The following is a 16,246-nucleotide window of genomic DNA, read 5'->3' on the forward strand; positions in this document are numbered from 1 at the left end:
TATGAATATTACTAGTATTTGATATTATCACGTCATCGACTCAAGACCTTGGCTTTAAATGACACAAACATTTTCGTCATGACGTGCGTGGGCCGAGTTGGCATGTAAATGGGCCGAGTTGGCATGTGAATGGGCCGAGTTGGCATGTAAATGGGCCGAGTTGGCATGTGAATGGGCCGAGTTGGCAATAACGTGGGCCGAGTTGGCGATGGGACGAGTTGGCAATGGGCCGAGTTGGTCCTACCCCCAGGCTACTATTTCACTACATCAATCAACGTCGCTGTTCCACTTTAGGTATAATCACAAAATTTTAATTGGTCAACGTGACAATTGTTATGGCCTTAGATTGTCACCATTCTCTTTTTATGTTGTCTTTCTTGTCCTTATGTTTTCCTCTTACACAGGTCACTGTCACACTGTGGTTCTCCAGATACAATGTAGTGGAGGAAATTCAACTGAACTGAATGGCCTCAGCCTGTATAGGTGGTCTGAGATCGTGTCAACAAACGTAGTCCTGCTTGCAGCCGTGTACGGGACGTGATACTGACTATGTCTACGTATACACTCTCCTTTCGTGGAGGGTCTATGGTCTACGGGACGTGATACTTTGTCCTTCAACACTAGTCCTGCTTGCAGACGGTGTACAAGACACGGTACTGACTATGTACCAGAAGGGAGGGGGAGCCACTGTCAGAATCGAGTCCCAAATTCGTCTGCATTCACTCACCTTCTTTTAAATTTACCTTCATTGATTTTGGTCCAAAAGGTTACGTTCACCAGTAAACTTTCTCGCAATATAAATGAAATTCTTCAATCGCCGAAAATACTCACACTATAGTAAATGAAAACACGGAATACGAGTTGGTCTGTACTCATTTCAAAACATCCGCCATACTCTCGTCCAACTTCCTCTGGTCCAATGCATCCTGGGAATTTGGCGCCAAAAACCCACACTGAGGTGGGGTTTTAAACCAGGTCAGTCAGACGCAAACAGTAATAATTTCATTCTGGTTTACATGGTGAAGAGGGTCAAGCTGAGATTTATTAACCGTAATGTACAAATATCAAATAAACCCAACCCACAACAAAATAAATGTTCCGACTATTGTACATATTTGTCCCATACTTTGAACCAGGAACTGACCTGGCAAGTACAGTGACTGAAGGTCAGATGAGGTCATTATCGATCGAGGGTCAGGACTCAAATCTGGGGACGACGGTAGTGTTTCACTCACCTCTCTCAGTGTTTTGATATCTCTATCATGAGATGACTCGTGTACATTTCAGGTACTAGGTGAGTGTATGATATATATTTCCCATCCGCATTCGTTAAGTTAATACAGTGCTGAGTCAGCTAGTGTGCATTTTTGCTGAGTGGTCGTTTCTCGTTTCTTTCTGTCTCCATGATTGCTTGCACCGTTATTCTTTCATCGTGATTTAAACTTATATGACATAGTACACTGTGTGTGTGTGTGTGTGTGTGTGTGTGTGTGTGTGTGTGTGTGTGTGTGTGTGTGTGTGTGTGTAATTTACATAAGCATAAGCACCGAGAAAATAATTTCATTTTTTTTATTATTATTTTACAAAAATAAACATTTTTGTATATCGCATATATGATAACATTTTTGCATAAAATATTTTTGACAGATACACATAGAACATATTATGAATGGAATGCAAACAGAATACACTTTCACAACCTTGATTTTATTTATGTTTGACTGACGAGTTTTGCTATCTTCAAATTTCATTCACTATTTTCCGGACTATTTTCATTTGAAATTCTGCATTTTTGTGATTCCCCCTGTTTTTTGTATGTGATTTGTTGATTATCACTAACTACCTGCAAATGACTCACCTGCAGACTGATGAGTAATGAAGTCATACATTACAGTAATGCATGGTTCAATGCAGATCTGCCTGTGTCCCACTTTGAGCCAGTCAGTCCAGTCCCAGATAGTAATGCACTTGAAAATGGATATATATATATATATATATATATATATATATATATATATATATATATATATATATATATATATATATATATATATATATATATATATATATATATATATATATATATATATATATATATATATATATATATATATATATATATATATATATATATATATATATATATATATAACTCGGTGAGTATCAATCTGCTATAAGACAGTGCTCTATACCGCAGTGGCAGAGCGTAATAGTTTTGGTAGTACTGGAACTCTTTCTTGGGTGTAACTCGGAGTTTCACGCATATTGCGATCATCAGACACAGTGTCTGATGATCGCAATATGCGTGAAACTCCGAGTTACACCCAAGAAAGAGTTCCAGTACTACCAAAACTATATATATATATATATATATATATATATATATATATATATATATATATATATATATATATATATATATATATATATATATATATATATATATATATATATATATATATATATATATATATATATATATATATATATATATATATATATATATATATATATACTCAACATATACACTATGTCTATACTAGGGCAAACAGTGCTCAATACATATACATGTAGAGCGGTATAACTATTAAAAATAGCACAGTATCAAGTAAGATACACAGTTATATATATATATATATATATATATATATATATATATATATATATATCTGATTTCAACTTGGAGAATTTACTGCATAACTATATATATATAACTATATATTTATATATATATATATATATATATATATATATATATATATATATATATATATATATATATATATATATATATATATATATATATATATATATATATATATATATATATATATATATAGTTATGCTGTAAATTCTCCAAGTTGAAATCAGAAACTAAGGGGAAAAGGGTCATTGATTGAATGGTAGGTTTGATGATAGGAGAAGCCAATATTACCTTAAAAGCAAATCATTCAGGTGGGGTTGGATGTCTTTGGATTATGGCTAATTAATCTGAGATAGGTGTTACCGGTATGTTTGTAAAATAAATAAACCATGGACACACAAGTGACATTCATCCAGGGGTGACTTTAAAATTCACATGAGTTAAGTTATTTTACAGAGTCAATGGGCAAACATATATTCTTAAGTAATCAATATTTCAATACATCATACAATACTGGTTTTTAACTTTTATTTTTCTTTAGCATGATATATCTTGTGATTAGCTTTCATGATTTTAAAAGTATATTTTAAAGTCCAATAACCATAATTCCCCCTATAGGTGTGATGATGTGGTTGATTTATTTCCATCAACAAATGTGATTAAGATTCAAGTGAGAGAGTGAGTGACTTAGAATGACTGCTGTTGTAGCAATGGACTGTCTACATTTCTACAGTAGTCTTATCATGTATTGTCTTTCACTTATCCAAGGTATGTATTTGTCAAATCTATGCATAGACCCTCCACCGAGGGTCTATGATCTATGACAGCAAAACATTAATCCTTGAACAATTAACTCTGGTCTCAGACATAACCTTACAGTAGTCACATCAATGAGAATTCGGTATTTATTTTAGATTCTTATTTGATAAAACAGCTTCACTATGCAAAAACTGCAAAACATTAAACAATGTGTAAAATGTTTGTTATTGTACGTACAATAACAAACTTTTTACACTTTTTGCACCTTTTGCAATGTATTGAGTTATGAACTTGGTATATGTTATTTTACATTATTTTTTGAAGTAGAACAACACAGTAAATATGTTTTATCTATTATAAGTATCAAATTCTTATCCATGTGGCCACTCTAACATTACCAGCAACTTTTCTCTATAGTGTCTCGATTTTAGTTGTACTTGACTGTTTATACCTAAGTCTTTAGTTAGTAACTATTTGAGTATTAAAGTAATCTATACTGTCAGTCATTCAAAAGTCATTTTAGGTGAAAAATGACCCCAGTGTGAGTTGTTACAGTACAATATCATGAACCTCGTATTGTTGTTTTTCTCATATGTGTCTTTGTTTTCTTTTTATTCATTGCTACTGTATAGTTTTCCTTCTTCCATGCACATGTAGCTAGAATGACATTCTTTAAATTTTAAGTGCAGGTCAAAATTCACATTACAATGTACAGGTACATTGAACAATAGGTGGGTGGGTGTGGGGGTGCAGTGTTTTTGTTAAGGGCAGTAAGCAAGTAAAAACTACTGGGGTTCTCCAGTCATTTTACAAGGTTCCCAAACAAAATTATGGTAGATTGTATGGGAAACCATGCAACTGTTATCCCTTTCCCCTATGTCTATTACCGGGGTTCCCCAACCTAGCAAAAAAACTTACTGGGGTGGATGGTGGTAACATCCACCTAAGTTCCCCCGTCATCCCCATAAAAATGATGACACAATTTATGGCAAATAATATGCCACGTCCCCTTTCTCTTATCTGAGTTTTAAAAACACTATTACAATATATGTTGCACATATATGGTGTGTATTTGTACAGATTTCTTGTCTCTCCAGGTGTGTGGAGTCAAAATTGTCCAAGTGAGTATCCTTTCCCTGTTTGTCCCAGACCAGGTCTAGATGATCACGATGCCACACAGTGCTGCCATCATCCTAATGAAGGGTATGCATGTTGTATACCACCACATCCTAATCAGTAAGTGTCACCACTGGGGCTATTACATTAGGTTCGATCCATCCGTCCATCCATGCATCCGTCCGGCTGTCCTTGCACTCTGATTTCTTTGACAAACATCTGGGTATTTCAACCAGACTTTGGACAAAGGTAACATTCTATCTGGGACATATGCACATCACTTAATTTCATGACCTTGACCTTTATGGCAAGATGACAGCCATATTCGTGACACCATTCAGGTGTCTAACTGATCAATGTTAAGCTTTCTAACAAGACATTAACATTTGACCTTGAACAACATTTTCAAGGTCAAATATCCCAAGTTTGTCTTACCATAACTTGAGGTGTTCAAATTTTAGTGAATGACCACAATGACCAATCTTCGAATCTTACAATTTTCCATTTAGGAGAACAAAGACTCAATAGAATTTGATGTGTGTTTTGATACTTTTATTACTAATAATTCTTATCATAAATTGTAAATGTGATCAGTGAAAAGATGCTTTGTAACAATTTATGACATTAAAAATTGAATCCAGTCTCAGAACTACAAGGTTGACTTTGAAGACTTCCCACATGTTGGATGTTGTTTATGTTATTAAAGGTATATATTACATGGAATGAAGATTCTTTCAGTATTTCAGTCAATGAAATACACAATGAATAGATAGATGGATGGATAAATAGATGGATAGATAGATATGTAGAGAGGGATAGATAGATAGATAGATAGATAGATAGATAGATAGATAGATAGATAGATAGATAGATAGATAGATAGATATAGATAGAGAGATAGAGGGAGAGAGAGATAGAGAGAAATAGGTAGGTAGATAGATAGAAACAGATAGATAGATAGATAGATAGATAGCTAGATAGATAGATAGATAGATATAGATAGATAGATATATAGATAGATAGATATATAGATAGATAGATCAGTCAATTTCTATTGAGATGAGTGTATTACTTGTTTGTTCCTTATGGTAGATTATTTGTTTGTTCCTTCCATAGGGTTGGACAGATATTACTGTATGTATGGTGTGCTGTCATGGTGGTTGCATTGACTTTGATGTCTGTCTACTGTATATGTTATTGTTTTCATAAACTCTATGATCTATGTACAGATCATGAACACCAAGATGAGAGGTTGCCACTAGTTGACTCTGGTATTTATGTATAACATTTCCAATATGTTTACTGGAATTTTTACAATTTGAAATGGGTGTCAATTTACTACATTAGTAACATATACACTTATTTATGAATATTTACAAACAACAATATTTATATATTTGTTGTGTTTTATACATATAAACAGATATGGTCATGTTAAATATTGTAATTTTAAACCATTTTTAATTTGTTGGATATCTTTCACCCATTCTTTTAAATTCAGAAAGATGATGTTTACTGATTTGCTGCTCAGGTTTTAACTTAACATGCAAATACAAAACGCACAAAATTACAATGTTAATTTTGCATGACAGGTTTGCATCTCAATGTCATATATGTTTATCAGTTATTCCCATGGCATTTAATTTGCTAGTTGCTAGTTTGGTGTTGTAGTCATGATGATGGTGTGATGGGGAGACATTGACAACAGTGCTGGTAGTGACAACTGCAATAGAGATATGATTTGTACTTTCTATAAAAAAATATTGATCTGATCGCATTGTCTTTGCACTGATCACAGAAACAAGTTTTTAAGTTTTTTTTGAGTTTGAACTACCACAAACATGTAAAACATCCAAGCTATATTCTAAGTATAAGGATATTATCACTGATCACTCCAGTATTTATGATTTATGTAACAAACACTGTGAGATTAGACAATCGGAAAGCTTGTGGGAGGGGGGGGGGGGGGGGTAGAGTGAGTGAGTGAGTTAGTGATTCCAATGTTTCATCTGATAATTTCATTTATAGAGATATCATTCTTTGTTGAGTTTAGTTAATTCAGAATGTAAAAATGTTGGTAACTAATATGAAAATGACACGGATAAAATTATGCACAATGTCTAAGTTTGAAGAGAATACTGAGTTTAGACAAAATCAATATCCTATGAACGGCAACCACTGTGTTTAAGAATAGACCTTGGAGAGAGATGTCTATGATTTAAGGTAGTGACACATTTGATGGTGGTCTAGTACTTCAATAGATACATGAAACTTACATACACAAAGCTTCCATATTTTCTAATATAATACTAACTTTGCTTCTAGAAATTTTTATCTTTTGTAATTTAATTACAAGCAAGTCAGTCATGATGCAGAAAGGTTCTTAAAATATGTATTTTGTTCGTTTTGGCAACTGGCATAGAAATGAGGATCATTGAAAGAGAAGGCATTATAGTACTGTTAAGACCAGCTGTGACAATTGTAATCACGTTTACATGTTGAAATGAATCTTGCAAAGTATACATGCAATGTATGTACTATAAAACAAAGTGGCCACCAATATTTCCTATCAATTCACAATACAACGGACAATTGAGATGTAATTAACATAAATCTGTTAATTTGACCACAAATGAATCATAATTATCAAAAATCTGGTCAAAATACATGGATTATTATAGCATTGTACTGAAATAAAATGATGTTTTGATAATTTTCATAATTCTTGTATTTTGTGTGTTATTTGATTACACTATGTATTCCTATTCAATCAAACCACCAGATAGGATGGTCTTCCCTGTTTGATGTAGAGACAGACATATACATATACTGTAAACCTAGATATTTTTGCCACAAGAAAATTCTGCACTTGTAGTGATAGTCTTCATCTGGTTCTCAAAGTCCAACTTTTACTAATTACCCAACTGTTGCATTGTGTCATGTACAAGAAAACATTTTAGTCACAACTTATTTTTTGTGTTTCTAACCCGTTTTTTTGTTTTCCAGTGAATTAAAGAAAAATATTTAGCAAAAAATTTCCAGGTTTACAGTATTCATGTTACAATGTTGGAAAAGAATCCCTTGGCTTGCTCCCAGTGTTGTGTACTCCTGGTATACAACTAGCAGCTTAAAAAAAATTACTTGTATGTTCTCAGTATGGACATACTTTCATAATCATAGTCATGAAAGAGTAGTAAGAAATACTGCAAGCACCAGTGCAAGTACCTTGTCAACCCATACTGACACTCAGACATCATTGTGTTGTCTTTCGCATTCTCGCAAACCAGAGCTATTATTTCTTCCGCTACACTTAAATAAAACAAGTGTGACTCCTTAAGAACGGTGCTGTAAAACAGGCAGTGGTTAGTGACGATGGTTTTTTTGTAAGTTATACAACTGTGTGTTGAAGTGATTTAGTGCACTAAGAAAGAACAAACAGCATTATCAACAATATAAAATGCTTTATTCTGAAATCTTAATAAAAATCTAGAAAGTTAATTAACTACAAAATACAATAAAATGGCAATATAAATTGTTAAAGAGTTGGTTGTGCTATCAACATTCACCATTTATCAACATTAAAATTATGAACATTAATATTATTTTTTTGTTAAAAGACATGCTATCATCTACAAAATGTGCTCTCTGAATTCTTGTCATAAAATGTTTTTTTTTAATACAACACACAAAATGAGCAGCCTAGGTTCTTGAAATCCTCTTGTAAAATTCTTTCACCAAACCAACTTTTATTGTTTTTGAGATGCAGAGCATACTGTGAAGTAGTTACTGATCATACCGTGCTCAATTCTGACACATGCCCAAGTTAGAGCCCGGTGCCCAAATTAGAGGCCAATGTTCAAGTTAGAGCCCGACGAGCACTTATAAGGAGAACTATGGATACCTGTACTTACAAATGGTAAGCAATACTAAAGCTTAATTTACTTAGCATTCTGAAATGGTGAATAGATTCACTGATCATCAAACAAAGGTAAATATCACTTAGGATCTTCTATAGAGTTGAGATGAGCTGTCTTTACTTAACCTCAGTTTGTATACATGGACTGCCACATAGTATTACTATTATCAGAGGTCAATTGAACATCTCCCATATGGGGCAACTGTCTTCTGACTCTTGTACCTGCACTAACAGGAAATTGCCAATAGATTGAATGCATACAGCTCCCTCTCTTGACAGACCTAAGAACTTTTCTCACAGTGAATAGAGCCATGTCAAACGCACACGTAACTTATTAATATCCCATCCAAGCCACCCCTTTCAAGTGTACTTATAAATGAGAGTGTGACAACATAACAGAATTAGTGTTTATGTATCTCTATACATTGCAACAAGACAATGAAGTTGCCTGCAATTCTTCCTAGGCTAGCACCCTCTTCAGTTTTATGTCCTATGATATTCCTAATACTGCTCTCTCCCTGGATTACAACATAAAATGGACACAGTTTTAAGTGTATTACCATGACCATGGTACCCAATAACCACTACTGAGTACTAAATACTGTCTAAATGCTACAAATTAACAACTGAACGGGTGAACAATTCAGTAACAGTGATAACTAATATTACAACTCTAAAACTGGCAGTGAGTTTTACAGAAATGCTTCGAGTTAAAGGTCTCACTTCAGGATAACGTTTTAACAGGAATCTTCTGAATAGTGAGTGGCGTAGAATTTTGTGTTTTTTCTTGAAAACCACTTCAGCTGCTGATACACAGACTTTGAACTCTTTATAAGTCTTCAAGCCTTAAAGCTGAAAAAAGGGACAGAAATTTAAAGACATAATTAAAGAAAATGCAAAAGTATGTGATCTACTGTTATCAAACTAATATAAAGACACCGAGCAAAATCAACTGTTCCAGAGCTGTCTCTGGAATTGCTACATATATTGTATCATACTATGTAATATAATTCTGATATCGCATTTTCTTGTACAAATATATAACCACGATGACACATTAAATTTTGAGTCCACATCAAAAAATCAACACCCCAATGGACAAAGATTTCAACTTTCTGTTCTACTTCTTAGAGATAAAATAGGCCTCTAATTGATATGTACTAATTATTGACATTTACACAATTTTCAGTGAATATGTTGTTGGTTGTCCGACTGAAAAAAATAATAACCTAGCCTCATGCAGTTTTAATGTCAAAATGCGGAAAAATTAGTTTTAGCATGTTTCTGTAAAAGTGATCCGTCATAACTATAAACATCACCAGATACATGGCATATGTATTAGCAGTACATTGTACATCCTGCATGAGGTACTGAGAGATAACCAAACTCACCTGTCTAGATAAGTCTTGACATTATCATAACCACTCTGTCTGGCTAGATGAATAAGAATTCCAGTCGCATGACGTCCGGCCTTCTTACGACAGAAACTGCAATTACACACTCCACGACACGGAGGACATACCCAGTTCTGTGGAGACAAGAGTAACAAACTTTGCTTGGATTTCATTTAAGCAGGGATGAAGTTAAGGCCGGTAACCAGAAAAGAAAAATGACTGAGTACTCCATCATTTCTTGCCAGCCACTTTTCCAGAAATTTGTGTTTTAACATTCAACTACTACATATCCATTGTAGGGCAGATTCACAAATCTCCCTTGTAGATCACATCGATGGGTCATATTCAAATTATTACAGGTCACACTGCACTAAGAGATTTAGACAACATTTACAACCCAGCACTGTGAGTAAATGTCTGGTTCTACAATTTCAAGGCAGCGATAACTGTACATTTGCTAACAGAAAGCCCCATTTGCCCTCTGTTTATGACGCTTCCCTAGTGATGCATACATCCAAAAAATCGTGTCCCAAGTGTCAAATAAGGCATCAAATACACACAGATAACACGGTAACGCAACCTCTGATATTCCTGCCTACTTTTTCAATGTTACCTGCTATATCTAAAATTTGCTTCATTCCTGTTTAAAATATACATACCAGTTAACTTAACTGATTACATTTAAGTACCTGAAATAATGTATCAGACAGAACACACCTTGGCATTCTATTAATTACAACAATATTTTAATATGTACTCACTGGATCTTTGAGTGCTTCCTTTGCATCCTCTCCATAGCGGTTACGAAGACACGGACCACAGAACTGACCACGTATACCAATGCAATATCCTGAACGACACATTGTCTTCATATCGTCGGTTTTCTGGCGACACTGGTGACAACTTGAACCCTAAACGTTAGAATCATATGAATTTCAGTTCAAAGTTTACAAAACCCTACAAATGTATGTAATTAGACAATCAGGTGAATGCAGGTTTGTGATGTAAATCATATCAACACAAGAGATTCAGAATTCTCATGTCAGTCAGAAATATGAAACCAAACAATGGTAATGGCCACATTTCATTGACAAACACTAAGTTTATATCTGTCTCAATATTCTCCATATTTGTAGTCCTAAACAATCTTTAATTAAACCCATTACTTCTGGAGACTTGAAGCTACACTTCATGGAAAATGACAAAATGTAGCATCACCTATATGCTACATCAACTCTTTGGAGTCGGTTGCCACTTGCTTTCTGGCACTGCATCTTATATGAGAATGCTTAATGACTGTTTTCATGAGCAATAGTCATTATTACAAGAAATTAGCACTCTCTAATATCACATGACACACATTATATCATATATCGTACCAATCATGTCACAGTATTAAACATACTAATGGCAGTGTCTGTCAGACTGGTTGAGAGAGATACTTACCGATATACTATCATATGATTTATCCTTCACACTGTTAGCTACTAAGTCCAGATCTTCTTCAGTAATCTCCTCAGCTGACTTCACTTCTACCACTTTCTGCATTCTTCTCCTTGGATGCTGTCAGAGAAAGATATGTATGTGTTAAAGAATTCAGTGTGAAAACAGTTTGACAATGTATGATTTCATTTTCAAACTAACGTAAGGGACAATTGCACAGTGTCACACAAGCTCCATAAACGAACTTTGGGGTGTCTGGCATTAATGCGATTGCTGAACTACATTTTTGCACTTCTAACCAAACATTCACACTTCAATTATAACAGGTTCTGTATTTACTACTGAGATGTTGATCAGTTGATTAAAATTTACTTCTAATATGACATACAGTGCCAGGTTTCAATGCATTTACCGTCATGTTTTTTCCATTCTATTTCCACTGGTGCGACCGCTACAATTTTCATCATGGTTTACATCATATATAAACGTGCTGATGTTGCACTTGTGCATGTTCACTTTGGGGATAGGGTTTGTCCTAAACGAATGAAGCCCATTTATTAAACTTGTGTGACACTGTGCAATCGTCCCTAATCTTACACAACATCTTGTGCTTGAAGAATGAATGTTAGATCTGTGTTGCATCTAGTCAACTTTTTCTTCATAACCTATTGATAATGTGCAGTTACATTTTGGTGTTGAACAAAATAAGACTTAGGCTATTCTCTAAGTATATCTTATGTTTGAGAAAAAATTATGGTTATATACATGTACTGTGATACAATCACTCTGAGAGAGAGATGCAAACATATTTCAAGACACTTCTAGAAATCTGTTAACTTGCTTAAGTCACCTAGGAAAGCATTCTTGATAATATTCACAGATATGACCAATTACATTCATTATTACATAAGTACCGTCGATTACTTGGCACCAGTGTGTGTGCACACATACTATTGGCACTTGTACAATAATGCAAACTTACCTTGCGCAAATAAGCACAAAAGCAATCTATCTACAGGACATTACAACGAGTAACACCGAAGTAAAGCATTTTCTCTGTGCTACACTTGTTTATAGCATTCATATCAAGTAAAGCATACTGTACATGAATGACAAATTATGTTTTTAAAGAAATTTGCTGTCTCAGATAAACACATAAATACTAGACTTATTTCATCCAATTTACATTTAATATTAATTATTTAAATACAGGATGAGTTTTTAAAAAAAAATATGTATTTCCTTTGATGAATTAAGTTGGACCTCACCTCATCTTCCTCTATGAACCAGTCATCATCATCATCATCATTCTTCTCTCCATCTTGCTTGAACTTGAAAAGTGAGGACTTTAACTTGATAAACAATTTCTGTCAAGCGAAAGTTTGGCGACACTCAATGAGTAAATCATCATATGTACAGGTAATAACTGCATATACCAATGACTGACAATTATAAACTTGTGTCACTCTCTCATCCATTAATCTATGTTTTCTACAGAGTATTAAATTTGATTTTAATCATGTTAATTCCCACCCTTACACCCCCACCTGTTCTAACAACACTCCTAAGAGTTGTGTGTTATTTTTTTTTATTAATACATATAGTTGCTCATTTATTACAGTAATAAATGCCAAATGGGTATTCTAAAACTCTTAATTAAACATCCTTCTCTATCTCAACATATACCATGTGGCTGAGTAGAAAACATTTCAATAGATGCACTCAGTCCACTTTATGGGGGTCAACTCTATACCAAGCAAGATTCCAAATTACCAATACCAATACCAGGAAAATCAAGAAAGCTATGCAACCTCATACACCCCCCCCCCCCCCCCCCCAAACAATGACAGTGACAATGAACTCACATAGAGTAAGCCTTATTACAGGTATGTCTATTACTATTCTGCTAAGAATATTTACCTGTCCTTTCCGTGGCGATTCCATCTCCTCCTCATCACCATCATTCTCATCTCTTTCTCTCTTTGTCCTAGCTCTGGTAGGGTAAGGTCTAGCAATCACACTGGGTCTTGCACTTCTAGCTGGGTTCCTCCTCTTTTCAACCATCTCATAAGGAAAGGACCTTTTGGATTTGGTTTTCTGCACAGAAAGTAATACAAAAGATTTGTATTGTAGTTGATTGTGATGCTAGACAAAATGGTTAAGTAAAAAAATCAACATAAATTACTACATTTGCATATTGGATAATTGCATCAAATTAAATAATTCAGTGATATTGTAATGAAATTTTCTCAAAATCCATGCAATAACGACATACATAATTCAAGAAAGTATTAATAACAGTATAAAGTTTATCAAGTCTGGCCTGGGACAGCAGTTAACAGTTTAACTTCATACACATACCTTAAAGATTAGTTTATTCTATCAGACTCTGTATGGCTAAGCATGAAAAAATCACATTTATGGAAAATAGTTTTCAATACTATTATCCTGAAAAAAAACCCCAGTGAAATGGGACAAATATGAAATCTACGAGATGATGTCTTTGATTCATATACATAAAGTAAACCATGCATGTTGCAGCATTGGAACATTCGTGTCCACATTATTCATGTACATGTAGTTAAGTTCCTGAACCCCCCCCCAAAAAAAACCAAACAAAATAAAACAAAAAAAACCCCCAACAACAACAACAACAACACCCAAAAAAAACCCAAAAAAAACAAAACTGAATACCATGAGAAGAAACTGAAAAGGTATACTTACTTTAGGGGAGTCCTTCTTTATTGGCAACAAACCGGGGATCTTCTTTAACTCTGCTAATAATTTGTTCAACTGTAACAAACAAGAAAAATTAAACTTTGACTGCACACCTCATTTCCTACAATGTATGTGGATTTAAAGCATATAAATCTAACATGGCAATACTCAAAACACACACACACACACACACACACACACACACACACACACATATATATCAACGAAACATCCAAAGGTCAATACAGTATTTAGAAGTTAAAATCATTGTTTATCTTACCATAACCTTATTTTCCTGGATATTGAGTTGTCTTTTCTTTTCATAATCCATAGTTTCCTCTACATCACTTTCACAGTCTGATGCTTCTTCCTCCTGTAGATGTAACAAAATATTTATAATACAACACACTCAGACTATTTTACTACTAAGCAAGTATCATTCCATGATTTTATTTTCTCCCCCCCCCCTCCCCCTGTGTTTGTAACTCAATATATTGCAAAAGATTGTAAAAAAATTGTTATTGTATGTACAATAACAAACTTTTCACACATGTTGAGCTTTTTGGAATGTTTTGAGTTACAACCACAGACTTGGTCTATTGATTTTTCAAGTAGGACGCCATGGTAAAATTCATTTATAAATCCAAAATCCAAAATAAATACCCAACCCTCATCTATATGGCCACTTAAGAAAGGAATACACATTTAATGTGAAAAACAATTTACAAAGCTATAGAAAAAGTTGTTCCAGAACAAAAGAATAATTCCTCATTGCTCCACTGCACTAATATAAGATAACACTATAGTAGTAGTACGAGAACCTGACATTGAAACCCTGGCCGTTTTAATGTACACTGTATTGTTGAGATATTATCTCTAATATTGAAAACGGTTTTAGTTCTACTACAGTCAAAGTCTTGCTTAAATGAGAAATATTTGACTCGAGAACGGAGTTGGACCATGATATTACTAACTACGTCTGACACCACGGAAGTACTCGTACTATACTAGTAGTAGTCCTACTCAGTTGGACTCTGACTCAAGTCCTGTGTGCCATAACTCTCCATTTGTAGATATAGTGATAGCAAAGGTTTCAATTTATCGTTTTTTACGTTAATCCATACCCGAATAGAATTTTACATGTAAATCGATTTGATATTTATTTATTAAGGTTTAACTAAGTGTGAAAACATCATCATATTATCTTCGCTGACTTCATTGTATGGGTAAGTCATTCAGGCACGACAAATGGGCTAAACGCGCGCTCTTTTCTTTATATGGTAAACATGTTGCCATATATGGTGTTACCCGCCAAAAGTTAAATCACAGCGTCGTTTTGGTTGACACAACAGCCAGCCATGCTTTTGTACATGGGCGTGTGAATGAAACATCCTAATATCGATCATACATGATTCCACAATAAACTTATCCCTCGCCATTTTTAAAATAGTTTCACAACCGAACAACAATAAATGTGAAAGGTAGACCTACATGAAATAACTAGATAACAATTAGAAATATTCAAATAGTACTGCAATATTGTAACTAGCTCGTAGCTAGCTAGCTGTGCAACGCAACGCCAGCAGTAGTCGTATTAAGTGCATGCATCGGTCAAGATTTTACACCGGTTAAGACTTCAAAGGTAACAACTTGTCTGTCACTTACCATTCTAACTTCGTTGTTACTATCAACGGCTTTGGTAATTTCGCTCTCCATCGTGATATTATCCAAAACGTGGCTTATTTCTCCGATTAGTATGATGCTGATGTGTACGCGTACGTAGTGTGCAAGCAAATCTAGTTTAAATCTTCAAATCGAAGTTGAGGGCGGGTATCTCCAGGAGTCTTTCATTTACGCATAGGGTAGGTCGCATAAACTACACCAAAGGAGCCACTCTCATTTCAATGTTCGCCAAAGTAAAACAATCCTTACAAAATATCAAAATGTTGCGTAATATAAATCAAGATTCCATGATCATGATGATATCTCTCTGTTAGGTCATTGTCAAAGTACGGTTCATCTACAGTACAGCTTGGTGTATGCTTACATGACTAAAACGTCTAACCTCACCTGCTGCAAATTAGTTACGTCTGCCCAATGTTGTGCGGACAAGTAGGTCAACAGGAAAACTGACTGTCCCGCTGTGAGTGGCATGTGGTACTCCATGTTTAGATCCACAGTCGGTCAACTGGGTCACGGACAATTGTCTGTGACTGGGTGGGTCAACAACTTTATAGTCTGGATGCCAACGGGAGG

General features: G+C 34.5%; 2 protein-coding genes across 2 annotated transcripts; one reads left to right on the forward strand and one right to left on the reverse strand.

The window, feature by feature from the left end:
- The first annotated feature begins 1,192 nt into the window (after positions 1 to 1,192).
- LOC144434711 (uncharacterized) lies at positions 1,193 to 5,893 on the forward strand. Its single transcript, XM_078123228.1, has 4 exons — positions 1,193 to 1,294; positions 3,263 to 3,412; positions 4,501 to 4,639; positions 5,636 to 5,893. Exons 2-4 carry the CDS (start codon positions 3,337 to 3,339, stop codon positions 5,802 to 5,804), a joined length of 384 nt encoding a protein of 127 aa, XP_077979354.1. The 5' UTR covers positions 1,193 to 1,294; positions 3,263 to 3,336; the 3' UTR covers positions 5,805 to 5,893.
- Positions 5,894 to 8,169: 2,276 nt separating this feature from the next.
- On the reverse strand, positions 8,170 to 15,760 carry LOC144434556 (cell division cycle-associated 7-like protein). Its single transcript, XM_078123024.1, has 9 exons — positions 15,656 to 15,760; positions 14,271 to 14,363; positions 13,997 to 14,065; positions 13,193 to 13,369; positions 12,541 to 12,639; positions 11,276 to 11,392; positions 10,591 to 10,740; positions 9,827 to 9,963; positions 8,170 to 9,287 (listed from the first exon to the last, which is right to left on the reverse strand). The coding sequence occupies exons 1-9, from the start codon at positions 15,704 to 15,706 to the stop codon at positions 9,275 to 9,277; spliced, it is 906 nt and encodes a 301-aa protein (XP_077979150.1). The 5' UTR covers positions 15,707 to 15,760; the 3' UTR covers positions 8,170 to 9,274.
- Between the last annotated feature and the right edge of the window lie 486 nt (positions 15,761 to 16,246).

Source organism: Glandiceps talaboti, chromosome 4 (genome assembly GCF_964340395.1).
Source record: "Glandiceps talaboti chromosome 4, keGlaTala1.1, whole genome shotgun sequence".
Taxonomy (NCBI): domain Eukaryota; kingdom Metazoa; phylum Hemichordata; class Enteropneusta; family Spengelidae; genus Glandiceps; species Glandiceps talaboti.

Coding starts and splice junctions, on each gene's coding strand:
- LOC144434556 (XM_078123024.1), bottom strand. CDS start 15,706: ATGGAGAGCGAAATTACCAAAGCCGTTGATAGTAACAACGAAGTTAGA. Junction 14,364..15,655: donor GTAACAACGAAGTTAGAATG/GTAAGTGACAGA, acceptor TTACATCTACAG/GAGGAAGAAGCATCAGACTG. Junction 14,066..14,270: donor TCCAGGAAAATAAGGTTATG/GTAAGATAAACA, acceptor TGTTTGTTACAG/TTGAACAAATTATTAGCAGA.
- LOC144434711 (XM_078123228.1), top strand. CDS start 3,337: ATGACTGCTGTTGTAGCAATGGACTGTCTACATTTCTACAGTAGTCTT. Junction 3,413..4,500: donor TTGTCTTTCACTTATCCAAG/GTATGTATTTGT, acceptor TTGTCTCTCCAG/GTGTGTGGAGTCAAAATTGT. Junction 4,640..5,635: donor ATACCACCACATCCTAATCA/GTAAGTGTCACC, acceptor TTCCTTCCATAG/GGTTGGACAGATATTACTGT.